Raw genomic sequence first — 24,373 nt, 5'->3', positions numbered from 1 at the left:
GAGATGAACTAGGCTAGCGACTTTCGTGTGCGGTTACGCAATGCGATACAATGCTTCCATATCTGCGTTCTCTCCCCCAGTTCATGTCAGCGCTAAAATAATTGTTGAACAGTTGGGTTACGGTACATGATTACAACTTCCCAAGGCCACGATTGGTCTGGTGTTTGTTATTATTTTATTATTCGGTGTAAAGATGGCTGATGAAATCGTCGATTTTAACACTTTCAGACTAAAGAAATCATTTTTTGAGAAGTGCTGAACGAAGTTAAATTATGGCAACAGGGGCTAACAACTGTTTAAAGAGTTATTTTCCTTATAACAGTTCATAGATTCATCTGGCGACACTGCTAATGAATTAATTGCATTTTTAGATGAACTCGCTAGCATCTCTCGTGAATGGCGTGACTGCACAGCTGCTGGTACTTGAAGACTTGTCACGGCGTAAATATGACTGATCGAAGCCCAATCAAATAATTCGTGACTGCTGTTTTAAAAGGTAGGAACAAATAGTGCTAAATGATTTCCACTTCGTGAACAATGCTGTTCTATTTACAGTATCCGATGCCATTGACCGTTTTCCTCATTTCTTTTTTTGACGCGATTCAAATCTGTTAATGCAGATTTACTTTCGTGCTAAAAATATTGATAGGGAGATATTTAAAAATGGCTTGATATTAGGTGATATAAAGAGATCCAGATATTTTCATTAAAATGTTAAACGTATACTTTAATCGTGTTCTCCCTTTTTAAATTCAGTTTCCTGTGGAGTTAAATTATGCATACTCAATATCGATATATTGTGTGGTTAATTAGTTGTGTCGTCTGCTTTTTTTCACAGTTTCGAAACAGCAAAGACGAAGTTTCAGAGAGTTTCAGAAATTATATTTATTGAAGACTGAACGGATCTGGTTAGTAAACGACTAAACGTTACGTGGCTGCCCTTACGGAAAAATCTCATTAAAACTCATAAAGAAATACATGAGAATAACCTTAATTCTCATTCATTTTGTCGTGATATTTTGGTGAGATTAACAGCAAAATATCATTTATTTGATGACTTTTGATGAGAATTTGGGACATTTTCAAGTTTAAAATAAGCCGTTAATCATTAATTTCATGTGAACAAAGTGAGAATTATGTTATTTCTCATCTAAATATAAATGATTAGTCGCGTAAATATAATGATTTCTGACTGAGGGTTTACTGTAATCTCGCTTAATTTCTCTTTTTCCACAAAAATGTTAATGATTTTCTCACTAAAATTTGAATGAGAATTTGAGCGCTTTTTAATGAAATTTTAATTATATAAATTGAAAAAAGAATTGCCCTGACCACGAATCGAACCTCGACTTCCAGGGTGGCTTGCCAATCTGCTAACCATTACGCCACCAATTGATATTAAAATTGAAACTTTTTAACTTATAAATTAATAAATTGGTTAGTTTAGTGATATAACAACAGGGTTATGGGACTTAGAATAATTTACACAAAAAACACATACCAGAGTCAAACAGAAATTACACTAAAATTTACTTAGCGCGTGAAAAAACTTAGTAAAAATTTCTATGATGCGTTTTGACATACCATATAATCAATTGGTTAGTTTAGTTAGATAAAAGCCAGATTTCGGGACTTAGAATAATTCACACACAAAAAAACACACCAGAGTAAAATAGAACTTTCACTCAAATTTACTTAGCGCGTTAAAAAAAATAGTTATCCCAGCCTATCTTGTGATTATAAAAACATCGTGTAATTTTTGTGAGAATTAGATAGCTACCATATATTTACGTATTTACGCTTCGTAGACTAATCAAATCATTCTGGGCTGCTGCTTTAAGGTAGAAACAAGTAGCAACTGAGTCATTTCTTAATTGTGAATAATGATGTTTTATTGACAAAGAATCCGATGCAATTGACCGTTTTCCATAACTATAGTTTTCATTATAGACAGTACTCAGTTCAGTTCTCAGTAGTCACTTGTCAGGTGTTCAGCAGGTACGATTTTCTGCAGCTTTATTTTTCTAAGTTATAATATGCAGCTCCAAAGTGTTGGTTGTTTTTCTTACACTGGTACTTGACTCAGTTTATTGTTGTGGGTTGATGGGCGTGGCAGAGATTGTCCTCACAATAAATGCAATTGCTCTCTGGTGACGCAGGGATTTCTTAAAAGTCGTTTTTGCTTTCTCCGCTTTTGCTACCGATACATTTATTATTCTGGGCTACAGCACAGTTTTTTAAGATAAGATATAATCTCCTGCCCACTTACGTTTGAAAATTTGAATGTCTGGTAAACCGGTGTTCCCGCCGTCTGCCATGATTCTTTGGATCATTGGAATTCTTCGACAACATGTTTGTAAAAGAATTTGATGGGCAGGGATTTGTCATCGTTAGTAATAGAAAAAATTAATTGCGTCTAATAGGCGTTTGCATTATGAAGATGGCAGATGTGATAGATCAATCGCTGGCTTGAAAATGTCAATATTTAATTAGGACCAATGCAATTAGAAGATTCAAATCTGTCACGTTGTGTTACAATCAATAGAGTTCATTCGTTAGTTTCTAGAAATTACCCATGGAGTAACACACTTTTAAGATGAACTCGCTACCGTACCGGTAGCGACTCTTGTGTGGTTTCGCAATCCGAGACAATGCGTCCACAGCTGCCTTCTTTCCCCCGATCCATAACTGCACTTTAATAATTACCACTATTGAATATTCGGGTAATGGGACATGGTTTCAACTTGTCAAGGCCACGTATGGTGTCGAGTTTGTTATATTTTTATTCTTCGGTGTGAAGATGGCTGATTGAATGATGACTGAAATTTTACTGACTCCCTGCCTGTCCTTCGCTGGGAACATTTAACACGACGCTAGTTGAGGTTTACATAATTTAATATGCCAATTAAATTGTCGAAATTCTCGGCAGTCCGAAAATTTTCTATTGGTGGACATAATTAACGATGTAGCGTAACAATTTACTCCATCCCTGTCCCTCAACTTTCAATTTTTTTTGTGTCGATCTTTCCTGACTCTCCATTTCTTTATTGCATCACACAAATTTACCACGTCCACCGTGCATCAAATTCATTTCTCTTCTGAGTTGAATTTTCCCTGAACGTGAAATTTCATTTGCGGCAATTTTATGCGAATTTTGTTTTTAAATGCTGACAGAGGTGACTGTTTCCCTGCACTAGTGCTATTAGTATTAGATCGCTGTGCGTGATGGACGCAGTGTTTGTTAGTGTTGTTCACGTGAAAAGATGTGCTTTTAAAATGTTAGACGTTGCAGCGGTTCGGGAGCATCCTAGACTCGTATAGTCCCGTTCGGTCCCGTTTAATGATGACACTGACCCACCTCGTTTGGGGACATCTGAGGAAAAAAATTCCATTCAGAACTTTTCCTTTTTTTTTCGGCGATTTCGTTAAGAAAGTTGAATAAATCGAGCAGCAATCGCGTTGTCTTGTCGAAAATGCCCTTTTCTGTTTTTGAACTATGTACATTAATCAGTCCCGTAGCGATTACCAAATACAATTTCTACACAAGTAAACTGTCTGATTATTTTTTCAAAGTCTATCTTGTGGATTTATTACCACCGTCATTAGTCAGTGAGCTAAAGTTTTATTCTGCGCAGAGACAGTTATTAAGATGTGAAATCTTGTTTTGGATTGCGATGATCGAGTGAACGGTGAACTAGTGCACAAGAAAAGAACATCGTCACTCATCAGGTTCATCACCTCAATCAACAAAATCCAAAATGTGGCAAGATAATCAATCCGTAATGAATGAAAATTTTAAGAAATATTGAAAGGGTTCTAGTGTATGGTTATCACTGATGATGTTACGCAACACATGTTTAGAACAGAACGCTGGGTAAGCTATGAAAACGCTCTAAAAGTAATGAAATCTGAAAAACGTTTGACAATAGCTCAAGCTCGTGAATATTCGTCGCCATATTAATTAGGGAAAGATTGTTAAACACAACGGAAAAATCTTTTACTGCACTGGCACTTTGCAATTTCCTAATTTATAAATAATGGAAGCATTTTTATTTTTTGGATTAAGCAGTATAAACAAATATTCAGATTCTTTGCTATTTTTCGGCTATTTTTACATTCAGGTTTCATGAAAAATGAACCAATGAACCAAATGAAAGTTGGATCGTGGCAGAGAGCGGGCCGTTAAGTGTGAATATCGCAAAGTTGTTCTATATCGTCATAGTAGGCTAATTCATTTCTCTCTCTTTTTATTCTTGGGTGTGAAGACGGCTGATTGAATCGCCGATTTTGACACTTGTACTTGTTTAATATAATTTCTCAAAATTATTCTTTCGTCATATCTGTTTCCCGATGCTTGTAGCGTATTCCAAAATTTGATGCGTGAACATTCACTGGTTAAATGCCATTGACAATCTTCTGTTGTTTATCCGCAATATTCGCAATTGCTTTTTGGTGATTCGGGGATCCCCAGTTTTTCATTTCCGCCGTCGCCTCTGCTACCCAGAGGTTATTCATATTCTGTGTTGTGGAGCACAGTAAAATTGTATTCCCTTCTCTCTCATCAATTGGAGTAATTCATCATTTAACTTTTACGGAAAGACATCTATGATGGTAGTCGTTCCAACGTTAATGAAGTTTGTTGGTGAAACTGGCAGAAACTTCAATGATGAAGAGATAGTTGGGACTTTAAAAGCTAAGAAATAAAAATGTCTGAAATATAATCGTCTGTAGGTGATGATGACAAAGTGAAGTTGTAATCACTTCCTCTTAAATGACGTTCGTAAATGTTGAGGCAATGCATTTAGAAGAATCATTTCTGACACTTTGCGTGTCAATAAATAACGTTCATACATTTATTTCGCGATACTATTTCTCTTGGGGGGGGGGGGGAGCGAATTACGACATGCCGGATCAAGCAGCTTTAAATTTGTTTTGTGCCATGTTTACCTTCCGGTTACATGAAAACTTTTGAACGAAGTTGGATAGTGGCAGAGGGTGGGCGGTGAGCTGATGGTGAGATTTTCCCCAAATTGTTCTATATCGTCATTGTAATCACCGATGCTTGTGACTTATTCCAGATTCAATGCGTGAACATTTACTGGTTAAATTCATTTGACAATCTTCTGTTGTTTACTCACAATAAATGAAATTGTTTTCTGGCGATTCAGGGATTCTCAATTCGTCGTTTTTGCTTTCTCCGCTTTTGCTACCGATACATTTATTGTTCTGTGTTAAAGCACAGTAATCAAGATTTTCTCCTGCCCACTTTCGTTTAAATACGAGAGTCTGGGAAACGGCGGGAAGTTTTTCCGCCTACAATTACCACTACTCGGACTTCCGGATATTTTTTACGAGATTAGATTTGTAAGAAAATGCCGGTGGGCAAGAGAAACGTTCTTTACTTGTTAGAAAATTAATTGCGTCTAATAGGCGTGTGCATTATGAAAATGAGAGTTGTGATATTTCAACCGCTGGCTTGTAAATGACGTCACCAATGTTGGGCTATTGCATTTAGAGGGAAAATATCTGACACGTTGTGTTGGAACTAATGTAGTTCATTTATTTATTTGACGAAACTACCCATGGAATAATTAATTTTTGAGATGAACTAGGCTAGCGACTTTCGTGTGCGGTTACGCAATGCGATACAATGCTTCCATATCTGCGTTCTCTCCCCCAGTTCATGTCAGCGCTAAAATAATTGTTGAACAGTTGGGTTACGGTACATGATTACAACTTCCCAAGGCCACGATTGGTCTGGTGTTTGTTATTATTTTATTATTCGGTGTAAAGATGGCTGATGAAATCGTCGATTTTAACACTTTCAGACTAAAGAAATCATTTTTTGAGAAGTGCTGAACGAAGTTAAATTATGGCAACAGGGGCTAACAACTGTTTAAAGAGTTATTTTCCTTATAACAGTTCATAGATTCATCTGGCGACACTGCTAATGAATTAATTGCATTTTTAGATGAACTCGCTAGCATCTCTCGTGAATGGCGTGACTGCACAGCTGCTGGTACTTGAAGACTTGTCACGGCGTAAATATGACTGATCGAAGCCCAATCAAATAATTCGTGACTGCTGTTTTAAAAGGTAGGAACAAATAGTGCTAAATGATTTCCACTTCGTGAACAATGCTGTTCTATTTACAGTATCCGATGCCATTGACCGTTTTCCTCATTTCTTTTTTTGACGCGATTCAAATCTGTTAATGCAGATTTACTTTCGTGCTAAAAATATTGATAGGGAGATATTTAAAAATGGCTTGATATTAGGTGATATAAAGAGATCCAGATATTTTCATTAAAATGTTAAACGTATACTTTAATCGTGTTCTCCCTTTTTAAATTCAGTTTCCTGTGGAGTTAAATTATGCATACTCAATATCGATATATTGTGTGGTTAATTAGTTGTGTCGTCTGCTTTTTTTCACAGTTTCGAAACAGCAAAGACGAAGTTTCAGAGAGTTTCAGAAATTATATTTATTGAAGACTGAACGGATCTGGTTAGTAAACGACTAAACGTTACGTGGCTGCCCTTACGGAAAAATCTCATTAAAACTCATAAAGAAATACATGAGAATAACCTTAATTCTCATTCATTTTGTCGTGATATTTTGGTGAGATTAACAGCAAAATATCATTTATTTGATGACTTTTGATGAGAATTTGGGACATTTTCAAGTTTAAAATAAGCCGTTAATCATTAATTTCATGTGAACAAAGTGAGAATTATGTTATTTCTCATCTAAATATAAATGATTAGTCGCGTAAATATAATGATTTCTGACTGAGGGTTTACTGTAATCTCGCTTAATTTCTCTTTTTCCACAAAAATGTTAATGATTTTCTCACTAAAATTTGAATGAGAATTTGAGCGCTTTTTAATGAAATTTTAATTATATAAATTGAAAAAAGAATTGCCCTGACCACGAATCGAACCTCGACTTCCAGGGTGGCTTGCCAATCTGCTAACCATTACGCCACCAATTGATATTAAAATTGAAACTTTTTAACTTATAAATTAATAAATTGGTTAGTTTAGTGATATAACAACAGGGTTATGGGACTTAGAATAATTTACACAAAAAACACATACCAGAGTCAAACAGAAATTACACTAAAATTTACTTAGCGCGTGAAAAAACTTAGTAAAAATTTCTATGATGCGTTTTGACATACCATATAATCAATTGGTTAGTTTAGTTAGATAAAAGCCAGATTTCGGGACTTAGAATAATTCACACACAAAAAAACACACCAGAGTAAAATAGAACTTTCACTCAAATTTACTTAGCGCGTTAAAAAAAATAGTTATCCCAGCCTATCTTGTGATTATAAAAACATCGTGTAATTTTTGTGAGAATTAGATAGCTACCATATATTTACGTATTTACGCTTCGTAGACTAATCAAATCATTCTGGGCTGCTGCTTTAAGGTAGAAACAAGTAGCAACTGAGTCATTTCTTAATTGTGAATAATGATGTTTTATTGACAAAGAATCCGATGCAATTGACCGTTTTCCATAACTATAGTTTTCATTATAGACAGTACTCAGTTCAGTTCTCAGTAGTCACTTGTCAGGTGTTCAGCAGGTACGATTTTCTGCAGCTTTATTTTTCTAAGTTATAATATGCAGCTCCAAAGTGTTGGTTGTTTTTCTTACACTGGTACTTGACTCAGTTTATTGTTGTGGGTTGATGGGCGTGGCAGAGATTGTCCTCACAATAAATGCAATTGCTCTCTGGTGACGCAGGGATTTCTTAAAAGTCGTTTTTGCTTTCTCCGCTTTTGCTACCGATACATTTATTATTCTGGGCTACAGCACAGTTTTTTAAGATAAGATATAATCTCCTGCCCACTTACGTTTGAAAATTTGAATGTCTGGTAAACCGGTGTTCCCGCCGTCTGCCATGATTCTTTGGATCATTGGAATTCTTCGACAACATGTTTGTAAAAGAATTTGATGGGCAGGGATTTGTCATCGTTAGTAATAGAAAAAATTAATTGCGTCTAATAGGCGTTTGCATTATGAAGATGGCAGATGTGATAGATCAATCGCTGGCTTGAAAATGTCAATATTTAATTAGGACCAATGCAATTAGAAGATTCAAATCTGTCACGTTGTGTTACAATCAATAGAGTTCATTCGTTAGTTTCTAGAAATTACCCATGGAGTAACACACTTTTAAGATGAACTCGCTACCGTACCGGTAGCGACTCTTGTGTGGTTTCGCAATCCGAGACAATGCGTCCACAGCTGCCTTCTTTCCCCCGATCCATAACTGCACTTTAATAATTACCACTATTGAATATTCGGGTAATGGGACATGGTTTCAACTTGTCAAGGCCACGTATGGTGTCGAGTTTGTTATATTTTTATTCTTCGGTGTGAAGATGGCTGATTGAATGATGACTGAAATTTTACTGACTCCCTGCCTGTCCTTCGCTGGGAACATTTAACACGACGCTAGTTGAGGTTTACATAATTTAATATGCCAATTAAATTGTCGAAATTCTCGGCAGTCCGAAAATTTTCTATTGGTGGACATAATTAACGATGTAGCGTAACAATTTACTCCATCCCTGTCCCTCAACTTTCAATTTTTTTTGTGTCGATCTTTCCTGACTCTCCATTTCTTTATTGCATCACACAAATTTACCACGTCCACCGTGCATCAAATTCATTTCTCTTCTGAGTTGAATTTTCCCTGAACGTGAAATTTCATTTGCGGCAATTTTATGCGAATTTTGTTTTTAAATGCTGACAGAGGTGACTGTTTCCCTGCACTAGTGCTATTAGTATTAGATCGCTGTGCGTGATGGACGCAGTGTTTGTTAGTGTTGTTCACGTGAAAAGATGTGCTTTTAAAATGTTAGACGTTGCAGCGGTTCGGGAGCATCCTAGACTCGTATAGTCCCGTTCGGTCCCGTTTAATGATGACACTGACCCACCTCGTTTGGGGACATCTGAGGAAAAAAATTCCATTCAGAACTTTTCCTTTTTTTTTCGGCGATTTCGTTAAGAAAGTTGAATAAATCGAGCAGCAATCGCGTTGTCTTGTCGAAAATGCCCTTTTCTGTTTTTGAACTATGTACATTAATCAGTCCCGTAGCGATTACCAAATACAATTTCTACACAAGTAAACTGTCTGATTATTTTTTCAAAGTCTATCTTGTGGATTTATTACCACCGTCATTAGTCAGTGAGCTAAAGTTTTATTCTGCGCAGAGACAGTTATTAAGATGTGAAATCTTGTTTTGGATTGCGATGATCGAGTGAACGGTGAACTAGTGCACAAGAAAAGAACATCGTCACTCATCAGGTTCATCACCTCAATCAACAAAATCCAAAATGTGGCAAGATAATCAATCCGTAATGAATGAAAATTTTAAGAAATATTGAAAGGGTTCTAGTGTATGGTTATCACTGATGATGTTACGCAACACATGTTTAGAACAGAACGCTGGGTAAGCTATGAAAACGCTCTAAAAGTAATGAAATCTGAAAAACGTTTGACAATAGCTCAAGCTCGTGAATATTCGTCGCCATATTAATTAGGGAAAGATTGTTAAACACAACGGAAAAATCTTTTACTGCACTGGCACTTTGCAATTTCCTAATTTATAAATAATGGAAGCATTTTTATTTTTTGGATTAAGCAGTATAAACAAATATTCAGATTCTTTGCTATTTTTCGGCTATTTTTACATTCAGGTTTCATGAAAAATGAACCAATGAACCAAATGAAAGTTGGATCGTGGCAGAGAGCGGGCCGTTAAGTGTGAATATCGCAAAGTTGTTCTATATCGTCATAGTAGGCTAATTCATTTCTCTCTCTTTTTATTCTTGGGTGTGAAGACGGCTGATTGAATCGCCGATTTTGACACTTGTACTTGTTTAATATAATTTCTCAAAATTATTCTTTCGTCATATCTGTTTCCCGATGCTTGTAGCGTATTCCAAAATTTGATGCGTGAACATTCACTGGTTAAATGCCATTGACAATCTTCTGTTGTTTATCCGCAATATTCGCAATTGCTTTTTGGTGATTCGGGGATCCCCAGTTTTTCATTTCCGCCGTCGCCTCTGCTACCCAGAGGTTATTCATATTCTGTGTTGTGGAGCACAGTAAAATTGTATTCCCTTCTCTCTCATCAATTGGAGTAATTCATCATTTAACTTTTACGGAAAGACATCTATGATGGTAGTCGTTCCAACGTTAATGAAGTTTGTTGGTGAAACTGGCAGAAACTTCAATGATGAAGAGATAGTTGGGACTTTAAAAGCTAAGAAATAAAAATGTCTGAAATATAATCGTCTGTAGGTGATGATGACAAAGTGAAGTTGTAATCACTTCCTCTTAAATGACGTTCGTAAATGTTGAGGCAATGCATTTAGAAGAATCATTTCTGACACTTTGCGTGTCAATAAATAACGTTCATACATTTATTTCGCGATACTATTTCTCTTGGGGGGGGGGGGAGCGAATTACGACATGCCGGATCAAGCAGCTTTAAATTTGTTTTGTGCCATGTTTACCTTCCGGTTACATGAAAACTTTTGAACGAAGTTGGATAGTGGCAGAGGGTGGGCGGTGAGCTGATGGTGAGATTTTCCCCAAATTGTTCTATATCGTCATTGTAATCACCGATGCTTGTGACTTATTCCAGATTCAATGCGTGAACATTTACTGGTTAAATTCATTTGACAATCTTCTGTTGTTTACTCACAATAAATGAAATTGTTTTCTGGCGATTCAGGGATTCTCAATTCGTCGTTTTTGCTTTCTCCGCTTTTGCTACCGATACATTTATTGTTCTGTGTTAAAGCACAGTAATCAAGATTTTCTCCTGCCCACTTTCGTTTAAATACGAGAGTCTGGGAAACGGCGGGAAGTTTTTCCGCCTACAATTACCACTACTCGGACTTCCGGATATTTTTTACGAGATTAGATTTGTAAGAAAATGCCGGTGGGCAAGAGAAACGTTCTTTACTTGTTAGAAAATTAATTGCGTCTAATAGGCGTGTGCATTATGAAAATGAGAGTTGTGATATTTCAACCGCTGGCTTGTAAATGACGTCACCAATGTTGGGCTATTGCATTTAGAGGGAAAATATCTGACACGTTGTGTTGGAACTAATGTAGTTCATTTATTTATTTGACGAAACTACCCATGGAATAATTAATTTTTGAGATGAACTAGGCTAGCGACTTTCGTGTGCGGTTACGCAATGCGATACAATGCTTCCATATCTGCGTTCTCTCCCCCAGTTCATGTCAGCGCTAAAATAATTGTTGAACAGTTGGGTTACGGTACATGATTACAACTTCCCAAGGCCACGATTGGTCTGGTGTTTGTTATTATTTTATTATTCGGTGTAAAGATGGCTGATGAAATCGTCGATTTTAACACTTTCAGACTAAAGAAATCATTTTTTGAGAAGTGCTGAACGAAGTTAAATTATGGCAACAGGGGCTAACAACTGTTTAAAGAGTTATTTTCCTTATAACAGTTCATAGATTCATCTGGCGACACTGCTAATGAATTAATTGCATTTTTAGATGAACTCGCTAGCATCTCTCGTGAATGGCGTGACTGCACAGCTGCTGGTACTTGAAGACTTGTCACGGCGTAAATATGACTGATCGAAGCCCAATCAAATAATTCGTGACTGCTGTTTTAAAAGGTAGGAACAAATAGTGCTAAATGATTTCCACTTCGTGAACAATGCTGTTCTATTTACAGTATCCGATGCCATTGACCGTTTTCCTCATTTCTTTTTTTGACGCGATTCAAATCTGTTAATGCAGATTTACTTTCGTGCTAAAAATATTGATAGGGAGATATTTAAAAATGGCTTGATATTAGGTGATATAAAGAGATCCAGATATTTTCATTAAAATGTTAAACGTATACTTTAATCGTGTTCTCCCTTTTTAAATTCAGTTTCCTGTGGAGTTAAATTATGCATACTCAATATCGATATATTGTGTGGTTAATTAGTTGTGTCGTCTGCTTTTTTTCACAGTTTCGAAACAGCAAAGACGAAGTTTCAGAGAGTTTCAGAAATTATATTTATTGAAGACTGAACGGATCTGGTTAGTAAACGACTAAACGTTACGTGGCTGCCCTTACGGAAAAATCTCATTAAAACTCATAAAGAAATACATGAGAATAACCTTAATTCTCATTCATTTTGTCGTGATATTTTGGTGAGATTAACAGCAAAATATCATTTATTTGATGACTTTTGATGAGAATTTGGGACATTTTCAAGTTTAAAATAAGCCGTTAATCATTAATTTCATGTGAACAAAGTGAGAATTATGTTATTTCTCATCTAAATATAAATGATTAGTCGCGTAAATATAATGATTTCTGACTGAGGGTTTACTGTAATCTCGCTTAATTTCTCTTTTTCCACAAAAATGTTAATGATTTTCTCACTAAAATTTGAATGAGAATTTGAGCGCTTTTTAATGAAATTTTAATTATATAAATTGAAAAAAGAATTGCCCTGACCACGAATCGAACCTCGACTTCCAGGGTGGCTTGCCAATCTGCTAACCATTACACCACCAATTGATATTAAAATTGAAACTTTTTAACTTATAAATTAATAAATTGGTTAGTTTAGTGATATAACAACAGGGTTATGGGACTTAGAATAATTTACACAAAAAACACATACCAGAGTCAAACAGAAATTACACTAAAATTTACTTAGCGCGTGAAAAAACTTAGTAAAAATTTATATGATGCGTTTTGACATACCATATAATCAATTGGTTAGTTTAGTTAGATAAAAGCCAGATTTCGGGACTTAGAATAATTCACACACAAAAAAACACACCAGAGTAAAATAGAACTTTCACTCAAATTTACTTAGCGCGTTAAAAAAAATAGTTATCCCAGCCTATCTTGTGATTATAAAAACATCGTGTAATTTTTGTGAGAATTAGATAGCTACCATATATTTACGAAAGGTATAAAATAAAAAATGTAAAAGTTCAAAAAGAATTTAAAGTCAGAATATTTCATTCCAGGTAGGCCTATATACTTATTTGCTGATTTTAACTGATATTTTTAGGATTGTATTAAAAGAATACAAGAAAATATTTTGATGTCATAAATGTAGAAATTTTCCCTTGATTTTTCACACATCATTACAAAACATAAGAAAATATTGACGATTAAATAGTTATAATTTCACATCTGATCTGTTGAATTGTAGCTGATTATTACTGACTTTTTGTTATGAATTTGAAGATTTTAAAGCCCTAAATTGGGTAAAAATAATACCAAAAAATCTTTTGATTCCTTAGTGGGAACTGATTTTCACATGATTTTAATGAAAAATCTGATAAAGCATTAGAGAAATGATTGATAAAAAGCTCTTAATAAATGATAATATGCAAAATAATTATAATTAAATATCATGATCTCACACCTAAATCTACCTGATTTCTGATAGACATTTAAAAATAAATTTCGTGATTTTTAAGCCAAAAAACTGTATAAAAGAAAACCAAAAAAATCTTATAATGTCATAGGTAAAATTGATTTTCACATGATTTTATACAAGTATCTCAACACAAAACATCAATAGAAATTAATGATTGATAACTCAGAATATATGATAAAATATTGATTTATTATAAGAATATATCATGATATTCCCGCTTAATAATCACTGTTTTTTTGCAGATTTTTCATGCGAAAAAACTGTGGAAAAATCATGAGATTTTATTGATTTTCACATGAATTTATACAAGTATCTCATTACAAAATACCAATAGAAATTAATGATTAAAAACTCAGAATTTATGACAAATAACTTATTGATTTTAAGAAAATATCATGATATTCCTGCTTAATAATCACTGATTTTTTGCAGATCGTTTATGCGAAAAAAACTGCGGGAAAATCATGACATTTTATTGATTTCCACATGATTTTATACAAGTATCTCATTACAAAATACCAATAGAAATTAATGATTAAAAACTGAGAATACATGATATATTACTGATTTATTTTAAGAAAATATCATGATATTTATGGTTATTTATCACCAGTTTCTTGCATATTTCTCATGCGAAAAGTCTGTGGTAAAATCATGAAATTTATATGATTTCTTTCTGATTTCTTACTACGGATTGGGTTATATCTCATATAAAATGAGACAAAAATATTTTAAACACTTTTAATGATAAATATGAGGGTGAAAATTCTCATCAATTTAATGAGAAATATATGAGATCATCAAAAATGATAAAAAAATCATTGATGTCATTAATAAACATATGATTTCTCATATAGTTTGATGAGATTTTTCCGTAAGGGTGCATTGTTGCAAGAAAAATGGCAGAACAAAATAAAATATGGCTGTCGTGTGAACGTTAGTGTCGTGACTACTAGCTCCCCATGCTCTCCACTCCATGCTGTTTCTCAGGTAAGAATATGAATGGAATGATTTTGGGAGCTTATACACAACAGTTAGTTTTAACCAGTTCTAAATTTGTGAAATGTTGGTGCCCGACTACAGAGACTAGCATAGACCATCACATTTATAATGTATGCTTGTTGTCAATGGCAGAGTTTGTTTTCGCTATGCAACCTTTACCTTTTGTGCAGATTTCAGGCCTGAGCCAGCCATCATTTTGCACACATCTTGTAACTTCAAGATGTGTGGCAGTTTTGATTCTGACCTGTCATCGCCAACAATCTCAGCACCAATTGGTAACTAATGATTTTTGTTATTTTTGTTAACCTGTGACTTGCCGTATATTTTAATTGTGCCTGAAACTTGCATGAATGGGTAAACCTTAAGTTATCCTAATTTCAACAATAAGAGGTTATACCCACTGTCTTCTTTCTAACTTGCTGCCTCTGTAATATTTTTTTCGTAACTCATTTTATATTTTTCTTTAGATAACCAGCTCCTATAGTTTAATTGGAAAAACTCTGTACTCAACTCCTCGTGTACACCAATTTGAAGGTGAATGTAGATATTCACGATGACCCCCTTTTCTTATCCTGTCTGGCCTCAACTTTATTGAGGATGGAGCACTTGCTGGAATGCCTGGCTGTGGATTTTCCGGGCTGAAAGGTTAGACAAATGTCTCTCTTCTCTTCTTTTTTCTTACTGTTTGGTGGCGTTGGTTTTAAATCGTTATACGGAGTACGATTATTCCTGAGCTAGACGGTTGACTGCAAATTTTCTCTTGCCGTTTATGCCATCAGGGTTAATTAAATTACTCAATTGTAGAGAGATTGCACGTCAGGCTTGTTTAGTAACGCACAACTGTCTGCAGGCAAACAATCAAATTTAAAGAAAAAATTTAATGTTGTCCACTTTAACAACCAATGTGCAAACTGCAAAGTCTATGAAATTGTAGTCAGAGTCCAAGAGGGACCTGCCGCCACACGGGCACCTCCTCGTTATAATTCGTGTTTGTTCAGTCAAGCTGTCGAGGTAAATTCTGTTAGCGTGTATTTCTGAAAGATCGATAATAATCCTTGTTGCATAGTCTCTTAATATTTTTTTGTCAAAACTAATAATTAGCTGTCACGATAAAATCTGGGTAAATTACATTTTGAATCGAAATAGCTAATGCCAACGATGTTCAGGATCGTCTTTGCAATAATCGTAAACGACGTAGCCCTCTTTGTTGCTCACACTCAAGCAGTAACCCTCTGCGCTAACGATTTGGCTTTTCTCGTTGTACGTCCAACGTTTGGTCTTGTCGACTCCTTCGCACTCGACTTGCAGGGCGTGCCAACCTTTTCCGGCCAAACATTTTCCGAATCCGTTCCTGAGTTGGCCGTGAACGAATTTCCAATATTGTCCCGGATGATTACCCCACGGTTTGTGATGCAAATAATCTTCACTCTCGTACACGCTCAAATAGCGTCTGGAAAATTCGTTGCGTAGCGGTTGACTCCCGTTGTCTGAATAATTAATCCCGAAATCCTCGCAGTCCATATCCCAATCGTACCACAAGAACGGCGGAGCGAAATCACATTTTTCTAGAATGGCGTACATGGTGTCATCATCTTTGCTACCCACAAAGGCTAGGCACATGTCATTTAAGAGTCTGGCTCTTAAAGGATTGATGTTATTAGTGACGATTTGGAGTCCCGTACGACGCCAGGTCTGCCTCATCTTATTATAGGCCGTGTAGGAAAAATTGCAACTTCGCTGAAAGAGAAACGAAGACAAAGTCGAGACTGTCAGGCATTTTCCATGATCGTTCACCAATTGATTGTTGATAAATTTCCATCTCTGCCCGGAACTGTTTCTCCATTGTCGATCTAAAATCACGTAAGCGCCGTCTTGGCTGGAATCGCCCTGTACCGATAGGTAAGCTTGGCCAAATTCATTACGCAACAGGCCAACCTTTTCGCCGTTTTGATCTTCACAGCTCTGAGAATTTAGCGTCGAAGAATTCTGAGCGGATGGTGAATGAACAGGTACGACTATCACCAAAGGATCGACGCACCATCCATTACTTTTCCCGTAATCGTCGAATTCGTCGCTCTTACACCTCCATTCCGTTCCGTTGGAGCCGACGATAGTCACCAGTTCCTCAAATTCTTTTCGGGAATTTGTGCACGGCGTCTCGATGACCAGCGACTCGAAAATCAGTCGCTTGCGCACCGGTACCAGAAACAGTTGCAGACTTTCGTGAATCATTAAAAGGCGTCGGTTCCATCGATTCAAATATCCTTGAGCTCGTTGCGGGATCGTAAGCATTCCGTATTGGGCGGAGGTGTGTATGGGAAATTGGAATTTTTCCAGGTAAATGTCGACCAATTTGATCACATCGACGGCTGGCGAATCGACTGAAATGGCGGCCACGAAAGATCCTTGCACGGAGACGATATGAAATTTCCCCGAGTGAGTGAAATGCACTTTATGTGCCGAAAGGAATTCTAGGTGAGACTTTTCGGTGGTGGTTCCGACATCCGGAAGTACCGCAACGAACCACTTTTTAGTGTCGTACTTGTCCTCGAGGAAATCCAGCAGATATTCTGCCAATTCTTTTTGATCGCGGTACGATTGGGTTTTCATGATGTAGCGCATCTCTTCAATAACGTTTTTCTCATCCGCTTGGCATGCGACGGCCATTTCATCCAGTCGCTTTGCCAGATTAGTTGTTGACGTCATCATGAACTTCTTGAAATGCGAACTGCGTTTTTATTTGTTAGTCAATGTCGACTTGAATATTGATCAATAAGACTCACCTGTCGCTTTCTGACACGTTCCTTATTCGTTGGTATTCACCGCGCACCCAAAGCCCGGTCATTACTATTCTCATGATGGGCTTGATTTTCTGATGCAATTGTCTGCCGTGACACTGTTACCAGCAAAAATAAATTAGAAATTTGATTTAAACTGATTGGAAGTAAAATTGTTAAGCTGCTTTTACTCCAATAGCGTCTTGCAAGACGGCCATGATGTCCGGATTGAAAGCGTTTTGGCCTAGTAGTCCGTCGACTAGGGCAGTGAGACTCTGCGACAACTGTGACGCCTCTTGCGTGAAAGTATCTCGATTGCGTTCGTCCGGATGCTCCAGGTATTGATGCAGAGCCAGGAAACTGTTTTTGATTTTCTCTTCGTGTTTGGAATAGCCGACAGATAGGCCAAGTCTTTTAATTTCTCTGTTGATGGATTGCAGTTCTTCCTTCTGCCCTTCCAATTCGCTTTCAATCCGCTGGAAATGAGCTAAAATTTCTGCGTGCTCTTTTTCTCTTTCTGCGTTATCGAAAGATTGTTCAACGTTATTTACTATCAGTTCAACCAGTAGTTCCGTCACCACTTCGATGCTTTTCGTAATGGCTTCTTCCATGACGAATCGTTTGCCTCTTGTTGGATTAATGGCGACTGAGGACATACTGTGGTTCACATAGAGCACTTCTTTGTTAAGCATTCCTATGCGGCTGCCATCACTATTTGTATTTTTCGTAGAAGTAAAAGCCGCAACGATTACACATAATTGAAATATTATGAGCGATACACTTTCCAGCGCTACACATAGTCTGAGCATTTTCGGCAGTCTAATTTAAATTTTGAAACTCACTCAAAACTTTGCTGGAACCATTTTCTGCCTGCTAAAAAAGAACTCGCTTGATGGACTCGTTCTGCTAACTTCACTTACAAGCCATTACTGCAGAGTGCAGACTTTATCCATTTTGTCTAGTCTGGAGAGATGGTTTTTCCATTCGCCAGATAAAAATTGATGGTCGCGTATTTACGCGCAGTGCATATTTACGTGATCAAATTTCAGTTGATAATCCCTTCCGTCCATGAATCTCCAAAGCTATCGAGTTTCCAAAAATGTTATCTGTTATTTCCACGCAAACTTAAATTAATGATAACGACTATCAACTTCTACCAACGTCGGTATTTAGGCAAGGTCAGCACAACGAAACGTGGCAGCATTATTCCTTTAAGGGTTAAAATCAAATTGATACTTTCGGATGTGGTTTCTCTTATCAGAAATTTATTAGTAATACCACCATCGATATGCTGCGGAATCTTTACAGTAAGTGTATGATACGTAACCTTCCTTATCGCCAACGCCCAAGCAGTAACCCTCAGCGCTAACGATTTGTCGTTTTTCGTTCAACGTCCAACGCTTGGCCTTGTCGCTTCCGTCACAATCGACCTGCTGGACGTACCAACCTTTACCGATCAAACATTTGCCGAAACCGTTTCTCAGCGTGTCGTCGACGAACGTCCAATTTTTTCCCGGTGAATTGTTCCAGGGTTTGTCGAACACGTACTCTTCGTCACTGTACACGCTCAAATATCGTCTAGAGAATTCGTTGCGGAAGGATCGGCTTCCGGCGCCGGAAGGAGGAGGAACCAGGGCGTCCTCGCAGGACGTATCCCAGTCGGCCCAGAGAAACGACGGAGTCGAATCGCAGTAATTCTGAACAACTCTCATAGTTCCGTCGTAGGTGACACCTTCGTAGTCTAGACACAAATTGTAACCGTTGACGATTTGTAGACCGTTGCGGTGCCAGATTTGTCCGACCCAATCACGATGGCAATCGTACTGGTAGAGTAAAGACGATCCTTCAGTCCAGGCCGTCAGACATTGATTGTGATCGTTTATCAGTTGGTCGTTGACGAATCGCCATCTTTGTCCGGAGCTGTTCCGCCACACCCGATCCAAAATGATGGGTAGACTTTCTTGGTTTCTATCGTCATAGACGGAGAGATAAGCTTGATTCCATTCGTTGCGCAAAAGACCGGGCTCATTTGAATCCTTCGTGAGACTGTGAGCGCAAATTTGTTGATTTCTAGCAGCGGGAATAGAATCCGAGTCGGAGGATTTGATTACGACCATCACCAAGTGACAGCAATTGAATTGATTAGACAGTCGCAAATATTCCGTTCCATTAGAGGCCGTGATAGTCACTTTGGCAGGATCCACTTCGACCACAAGAGTTTGGATGTCTGTCTGGCTCTTGGCTCGAAGCGGCAACAGGAAACGGTTGAGATGTTCGTGAATTTGTTTGGCATTCACGTAATATCTTGGAATTCCAAATAGTAAACCAGGGGACGTGCGTATAGGAATGTCGAATTTTTCTAAAAAATTACTGGCCGATTGGTAGACGAATTTTGACCAGTCGCTTTGATTCACCGAAACGGCCAGAGCGATTATTCCTTTTTCGAGAACGTAGTGCCATTTTTCGGATGTGATTCCCGACCAATTTCCATGTGTGGCGATCAAATTTTCAGATAAATTCGGTAGGACAACGACGATCCACTTTTTGGTATCGTATTTGTCTTCGAGGAATTGAAGCAGAGCATCGGCAATAGATTTTATAGCACGGGACGTTTGGCTTTTCATAACTTTGCGCATCTCTTGGCTGACATTTTTCTCATCCGCTTGACAGTCGATGACCATGTCGTCGAGCCTCTTAGTCAATTTAATCGTTGACGTCATGATAAAATTCTTGAAATGCGAACTGAATTTTTAATTTTAGTCGACGAATTTAGTTCAAATTTATTCATGTGAAACTCACCTGTCCAGCTCTGTTAAGTTCCTCATTCTTTGGTACTCACCGCGCACCCAAAGTCCGGTCATAACTATGCTCATTATGAACTTGATTTTCTTGTGCAATTGTCGCCCATGGCACTGCCCATAATGAGGGAAAATTAACCAAAACGGAAGTTTGATCTTTTAAATTTTTATCTGTACGTTACTTACTCCGATAGAGTCTAGCATGACGGCCATAATATCCGGATTGAAAGCGTTTTGCCCCAGCAATCCGTCGACAATGACACTGATGCTGCTGGTGAGACTGGCCGCTTCCCGCATGAAAATGTGTCGATTGTTTTCGTCAGGATGTTCAAGGTACTGATGCAAAGCCAATAAGCTTTGCTTAATTTTCTCCTCGTGTTGGGAGTAGCCCATGAGCAATCCCGTCAATTTGATTTCTCTGTTGATTGTTTTCAGTTCTCCTTTGTGGTATTCAAATTCACTTTGGATCCGCCCAAAATGCGTAATCTTTTCTTTGTGATCTTTATCGTCGCCCTCATTGTCAAATGATTGTCTGACATTTGTCGTTATGAAATCGGTTAGAGACATCACAATTTGTATCACTTCCATGTTTAAATTTTGCCTCGATGTTAGACTTTGGTTCGAGGATGAATGAAGCACCGACGTTAATTTGAATTTACCATAGCCCGAATCGGTCATCAGCAGCGATGACGCTAGACAAGTTAGTAAAACCCACGCTTGAAATAGGAATAACGTAACTTCAGTTCGAATCACAGCCATCATCACTCTTGTTTTATTCTAGATGCGTCAATACGTTCACTCGATATGCTTGACGGTCACAGAACAAAGAAATTTCTGTAGACTCGGACTGGACTTAAAGATAATGCCAACGTTTGCTTTGGGTTCTGGGAAAATAATCGGACGAGTTCATTAACACATGTCGTGTTTTCTACAGGAGAAAAAACTAAGGTAAATTATTCTCGGGGGCTTTTGATGGAGGTCGGGTCTATCTTCTGCTGATATATTTAAGGAAAGAATATGACTGGGTTTTGCTTCTGAGTTTGACCTGATAGGGCGTGCCAAAACAAGGAAAATTGGCCGTTATGTCTTGACGATTGTGTTGAATAAAACCGAATCAAACGTTTGGTCCTGAAACTCTTAATCAGGACAGGAAATTTCCTCTTCCTATTCTGTTCCGCTTCCGATTCAGAACTCGTTTGTTGAAATTCACGCTTCTTTTTTCCCGTGGTTTCCACACAAACATACTGCGCACAGTATTAATAACTGCAAATATTTCCGCTACTTGAGAACAGCTAAAGAAATCGAAAGTGTCAGACGAATGACGGACTCGAGTCGTCAAAATAAATTTAACCTTGGACTAGGCATCTGTGGGAAACACAATCTCCGTGTTTACGTCCGACGAACTTTGCGGAAGTAGAATTTTTAACTTTGAAAAGAACTTCCATTCAATTAAAGACAGCTATTGTGGATTATGTTATTTCTAACAAATGAAAGGGGAAGTAAATAAGGGATATTCTTTTAATTAATTCATTTAGAATAGAAAAAAAAACAACAACAAAATTAGCTGGTTGATTTTAACCGCTAAATATGGTCGCCTAAGGAAATTATGAGGGCAATGGTCACAGTCGTTACAGTTTTAGTATTCAAAACGCACACAAGACACGGCTCAAACTTGATAAAACACGCAGGAACTTGTTAAGTTTGGAGGCCAAATGTTCTGCCGCAGCAGAAACGACTACTTTCCATTTTTCCCGGTCCTTTTCTCTGAACCTTTGGAAAATGAACAGGCACATACAGTGCGAGAAAGGAACGAGACAAAGTGGAGACGCTACAAATTTTCTTCTCGATTATTTTGTCATTCATTGTGGAGAAACTTATTTGGTTGGAAAATACGACTTCGCTAAACACAATTCGTGGGTGAATCAACAGTTTAACTGATTTTAACTTAAATGGGAACCAGTGTACTGTCGGATAGCTAAAATGTTTAGGTTCAGTCAATAGACTCTTAGCAACTCCAGTGTTGCTTAAAGATGATGGAAAATGCTCGAATAAGATTTTATGCGATTAATTAAAGTGTAAAAAAGTATTGTCAGTCGGACAACGGTGAGAATGTCTTCGATGTACCTTGTGCTAGGAATCGCATTGTTATCTGTGATGCATCAAGTCGACGCCGAGATTTCGGCAGATTGGAACACTGGCGACGGCGGATTCAAATGGCGGACCAACTGTGACTTCCCCGGTGACGACATAGGACAAATTCCTCTTACGATTGCAACCAGAGAAGAGTGTGGTCGACTTTGTATTGCCAATCCGCAATGCAGCCATTTCGTCTTTGGTTATTTGGAGAATTGTTACATGAAGAAGGCGCCATCAATGCCCCCTCGTCAAGATATCGATTATGAGAGTATAGCCATTTGTGGCTTCATACCGTGGAGATTGGGATCTGAACCGGGTATTTACAAGCATATAAATGAAAAGTGAATTTGAATCGTTAATCGTTAATTTTTCTTTTGCTATTCAGGGAATGATGACTGGAAAACTGTCAACGGCAGTTATGTTGAAAACTGCAGTTTTTATGGCAACGGCAGTTTGATTTTGACGACAGAGTGCCGACAGGCCAAAGATTGTTCCTATTGGTACCAACAGGTTCTTCCTACTAATGGTTCAACAGCCTGTAAATTAGCAGTTGGAAGTTTAGGATCGTGTTGCCCACAGGTCCCTAAAATCCCTGAACTGAACCCTATTAATCTCCCCGAGTTCCCTAAAGAAAGTAATTTAAGTTGTTATCCTGTTAAATGAACTATGAATTGATTCTTTTGACATTTTTCAGCACAATTTATTAGAATGATTCCTGGTGGGAGCGAGCGAATAATTGACGCGGGAACAACTCTCACGTTGACGTGCGTCTACGCCTTTGAAGACGAAAATCAAAGGAATAATTTCAATTTTTCGTGGGAAATTCCAAATTACTTAACCAAAAATGCGGAAGTATAGATAACAATTTGCGATGTCGATAAGAACTTTTCCTTTTGACTAAATTTCACCCTCATTTAATTAAATAGTTAAGTGACTTGGACAACCGCCTTCGCAAAACGTTTGGAAGGAACGAGACCCACATGACATCGACGTTGTCTCTGGCAAACGCAAGAGCCAGAGACTCTGGAAACTTTGGTTGCAGGGGAATCCCGTACGGAATTTCTAACACATTGAAAGTCAATCAATACGTCTATGTTTTCAGTTCGTTTTAACAACTACTGTGACGGACTGTCATTCTCTAATATTATTTTCTTTAGATGATACGGAACTTGTAATAGTCGAGGATAATGAGTATTACTTCAACATTCCACATGGTGAAACTAATTTCCAGATCAATTGCATTCCAACCAATCCGAACGTCAACGTTTCTCTCGTCTACGAAGAACAATACACAGCAAGATCAAAGAACATGCCGGAACCAAAAGTAAGAACATTTTTAAAAGTTGTTCGGCAATCTAATAAGTTCCGTTAATTAATATTGGTTTTCATTTATTTTATCAGAGCGATTTGCTATCAGATCCGAATTCAAATTGGTCTTTCGAAAAAAGAATTGGACTAAATCTGAAGGAAGCGAAGATTGACGACAATGGCAAGTTCAATTGCATTGGGAAATATAAAAATAAGAAATATTCACGCGATTTATTTTTATTTGTCGCTGGTAGGCGGGTTTCTAGATTTTTACAAAGTGATACGAAACTATTAATTTAAAAAAATTCAAATTTAATAGGAATGGAACTGACAAGAACTGATGGCGAAGATGATCCTTTTGAAGGAAGTAACGTTACTTTAAGCTGCCGAACTTACCAATATACTAGGTTCTCTACTCCACCAATATGGTCCTACCAAATTAACGGAAACGGACAATTGCAAATAATTGAGGAAATTAATCCACCTGAAGGTTTGAAGTTTCATTCGATTTGAGTCATTATGATTTGCATAAATTTCAAGAAATTCAACTAAATCATTCAGGTATTCAAATAATAAAGGACAAATTTGACTATAGTAGTAAAACACTTTACGAAAATCAACTTAACATTGTCGACGTAAGTCCAAATGCCTATACGTTTCAATGCCAAGGAAGTGGATTCACTGATAATATTTCATTTCGCGCTAAAGGTAGGCGATTTCTCCTTCTATTTTAATTTTAGAGTGAAACTTTTCAGTCATTAATGCTATGGAATCGTTTACGTGAACTATAATATCGATTATGTTTGTAAATTCCCAGAATTAAATGACGACTCAAAGCTTAAATCTGTTCAACTAGAGAAGGATATCGCTCAAAATTT

At 37.3% G+C, this 24,373-nt stretch overlaps 3 protein-coding genes across 3 annotated transcripts in view; 1 reads left to right on the top strand and 2 right to left on the bottom strand.

Annotated features, from left to right (window-relative positions):
• The first annotated feature begins 14,948 nt into the window (after nt 1-14,948).
• Nucleotides 14,949-24,373, top strand: part of LOC124336868 — a 90,747-nt gene continuing 81,322 nt past the window's right edge. The window contains exons 1-2 of the mRNA XM_046790746.1: nt 14,949-15,121; nt 22,186-22,503. Of these exons, the coding sequence (XP_046646702.1) occupies nt 15,091-15,121; nt 22,186-22,503 (349 nt within the window). The 5' untranslated portion in view covers nt 14,949-15,090. The remainder of the gene's footprint in view (nt 15,122-22,185; nt 22,504-24,373) is intronic.
• Nucleotides 15,151-18,062, bottom strand: LOC124336920. Its single transcript, XM_046790849.1, has 3 exons — nt 17,445-18,062; nt 17,260-17,372; nt 15,151-17,204 (listed from the first exon to the last, which is right to left on the bottom strand). Exons 1-3 carry the CDS (start codon nt 18,060-18,062, stop codon nt 15,623-15,625), a joined length of 2,313 nt encoding a protein of 770 aa, XP_046646805.1. The 3' UTR covers nt 15,151-15,622.
• LOC124336928 lies at nt 17,768-21,450 on the bottom strand. The gene is made up of 3 exons (XM_046790860.1): nt 20,238-21,450; nt 20,053-20,165; nt 17,768-19,995 (listed from the first exon to the last, which is right to left on the bottom strand). Exons 1-3 carry the CDS (start codon nt 20,811-20,813, stop codon nt 18,522-18,524), a joined length of 2,163 nt encoding a protein of 720 aa, XP_046646816.1. The 5' UTR covers nt 20,814-21,450; the 3' UTR covers nt 17,768-18,521.

Source organism: Daphnia pulicaria, chromosome 4 (genome assembly GCF_021234035.1).
Source record: "Daphnia pulicaria isolate SC F1-1A chromosome 4, SC_F0-13Bv2, whole genome shotgun sequence".
NCBI lineage: Eukaryota > Metazoa > Arthropoda > Branchiopoda > Diplostraca > Daphniidae > Daphnia > Daphnia pulicaria.
The sequence above is the reverse complement of the archived record's forward strand: the minus strand, read 5'-3'. Positions and strand labels throughout refer to the sequence as shown.

Coding starts and splice junctions, on each gene's coding strand:
- LOC124336928 (XM_046790860.1), bottom strand. CDS start 20,813: ATGATGGCTGTGATTCGAACTGAAGTTACGTTATTCCTATTTCAAGCG. Junction 20,166..20,237: donor TCATGCTAGACTCTATCGGA/GTAAGTAACGTA, acceptor CATTATGGGCAG/TGCCATGGGCGACAATTGCA. Junction 19,996..20,052: donor AACTTAACAGAGCTGGACAG/GTGAGTTTCACA, acceptor TTAAAAATTCAG/TTCGCATTTCAAGAATTTTA.
- LOC124336920 (XM_046790849.1), bottom strand. CDS start 18,062: ATGCTCAGACTATGTGTAGCGCTGGAAAGTGTATCGCTCATAATATTT. Junction 17,373..17,444: donor TCTTGCAAGACGCTATTGGA/GTAAAAGCAGCT, acceptor TGCTGGTAACAG/TGTCACGGCAGACAATTGCA. Junction 17,205..17,259: donor AACGTGTCAGAAAGCGACAG/GTGAGTCTTATT, acceptor ATAAAAACGCAG/TTCGCATTTCAAGAAGTTCA.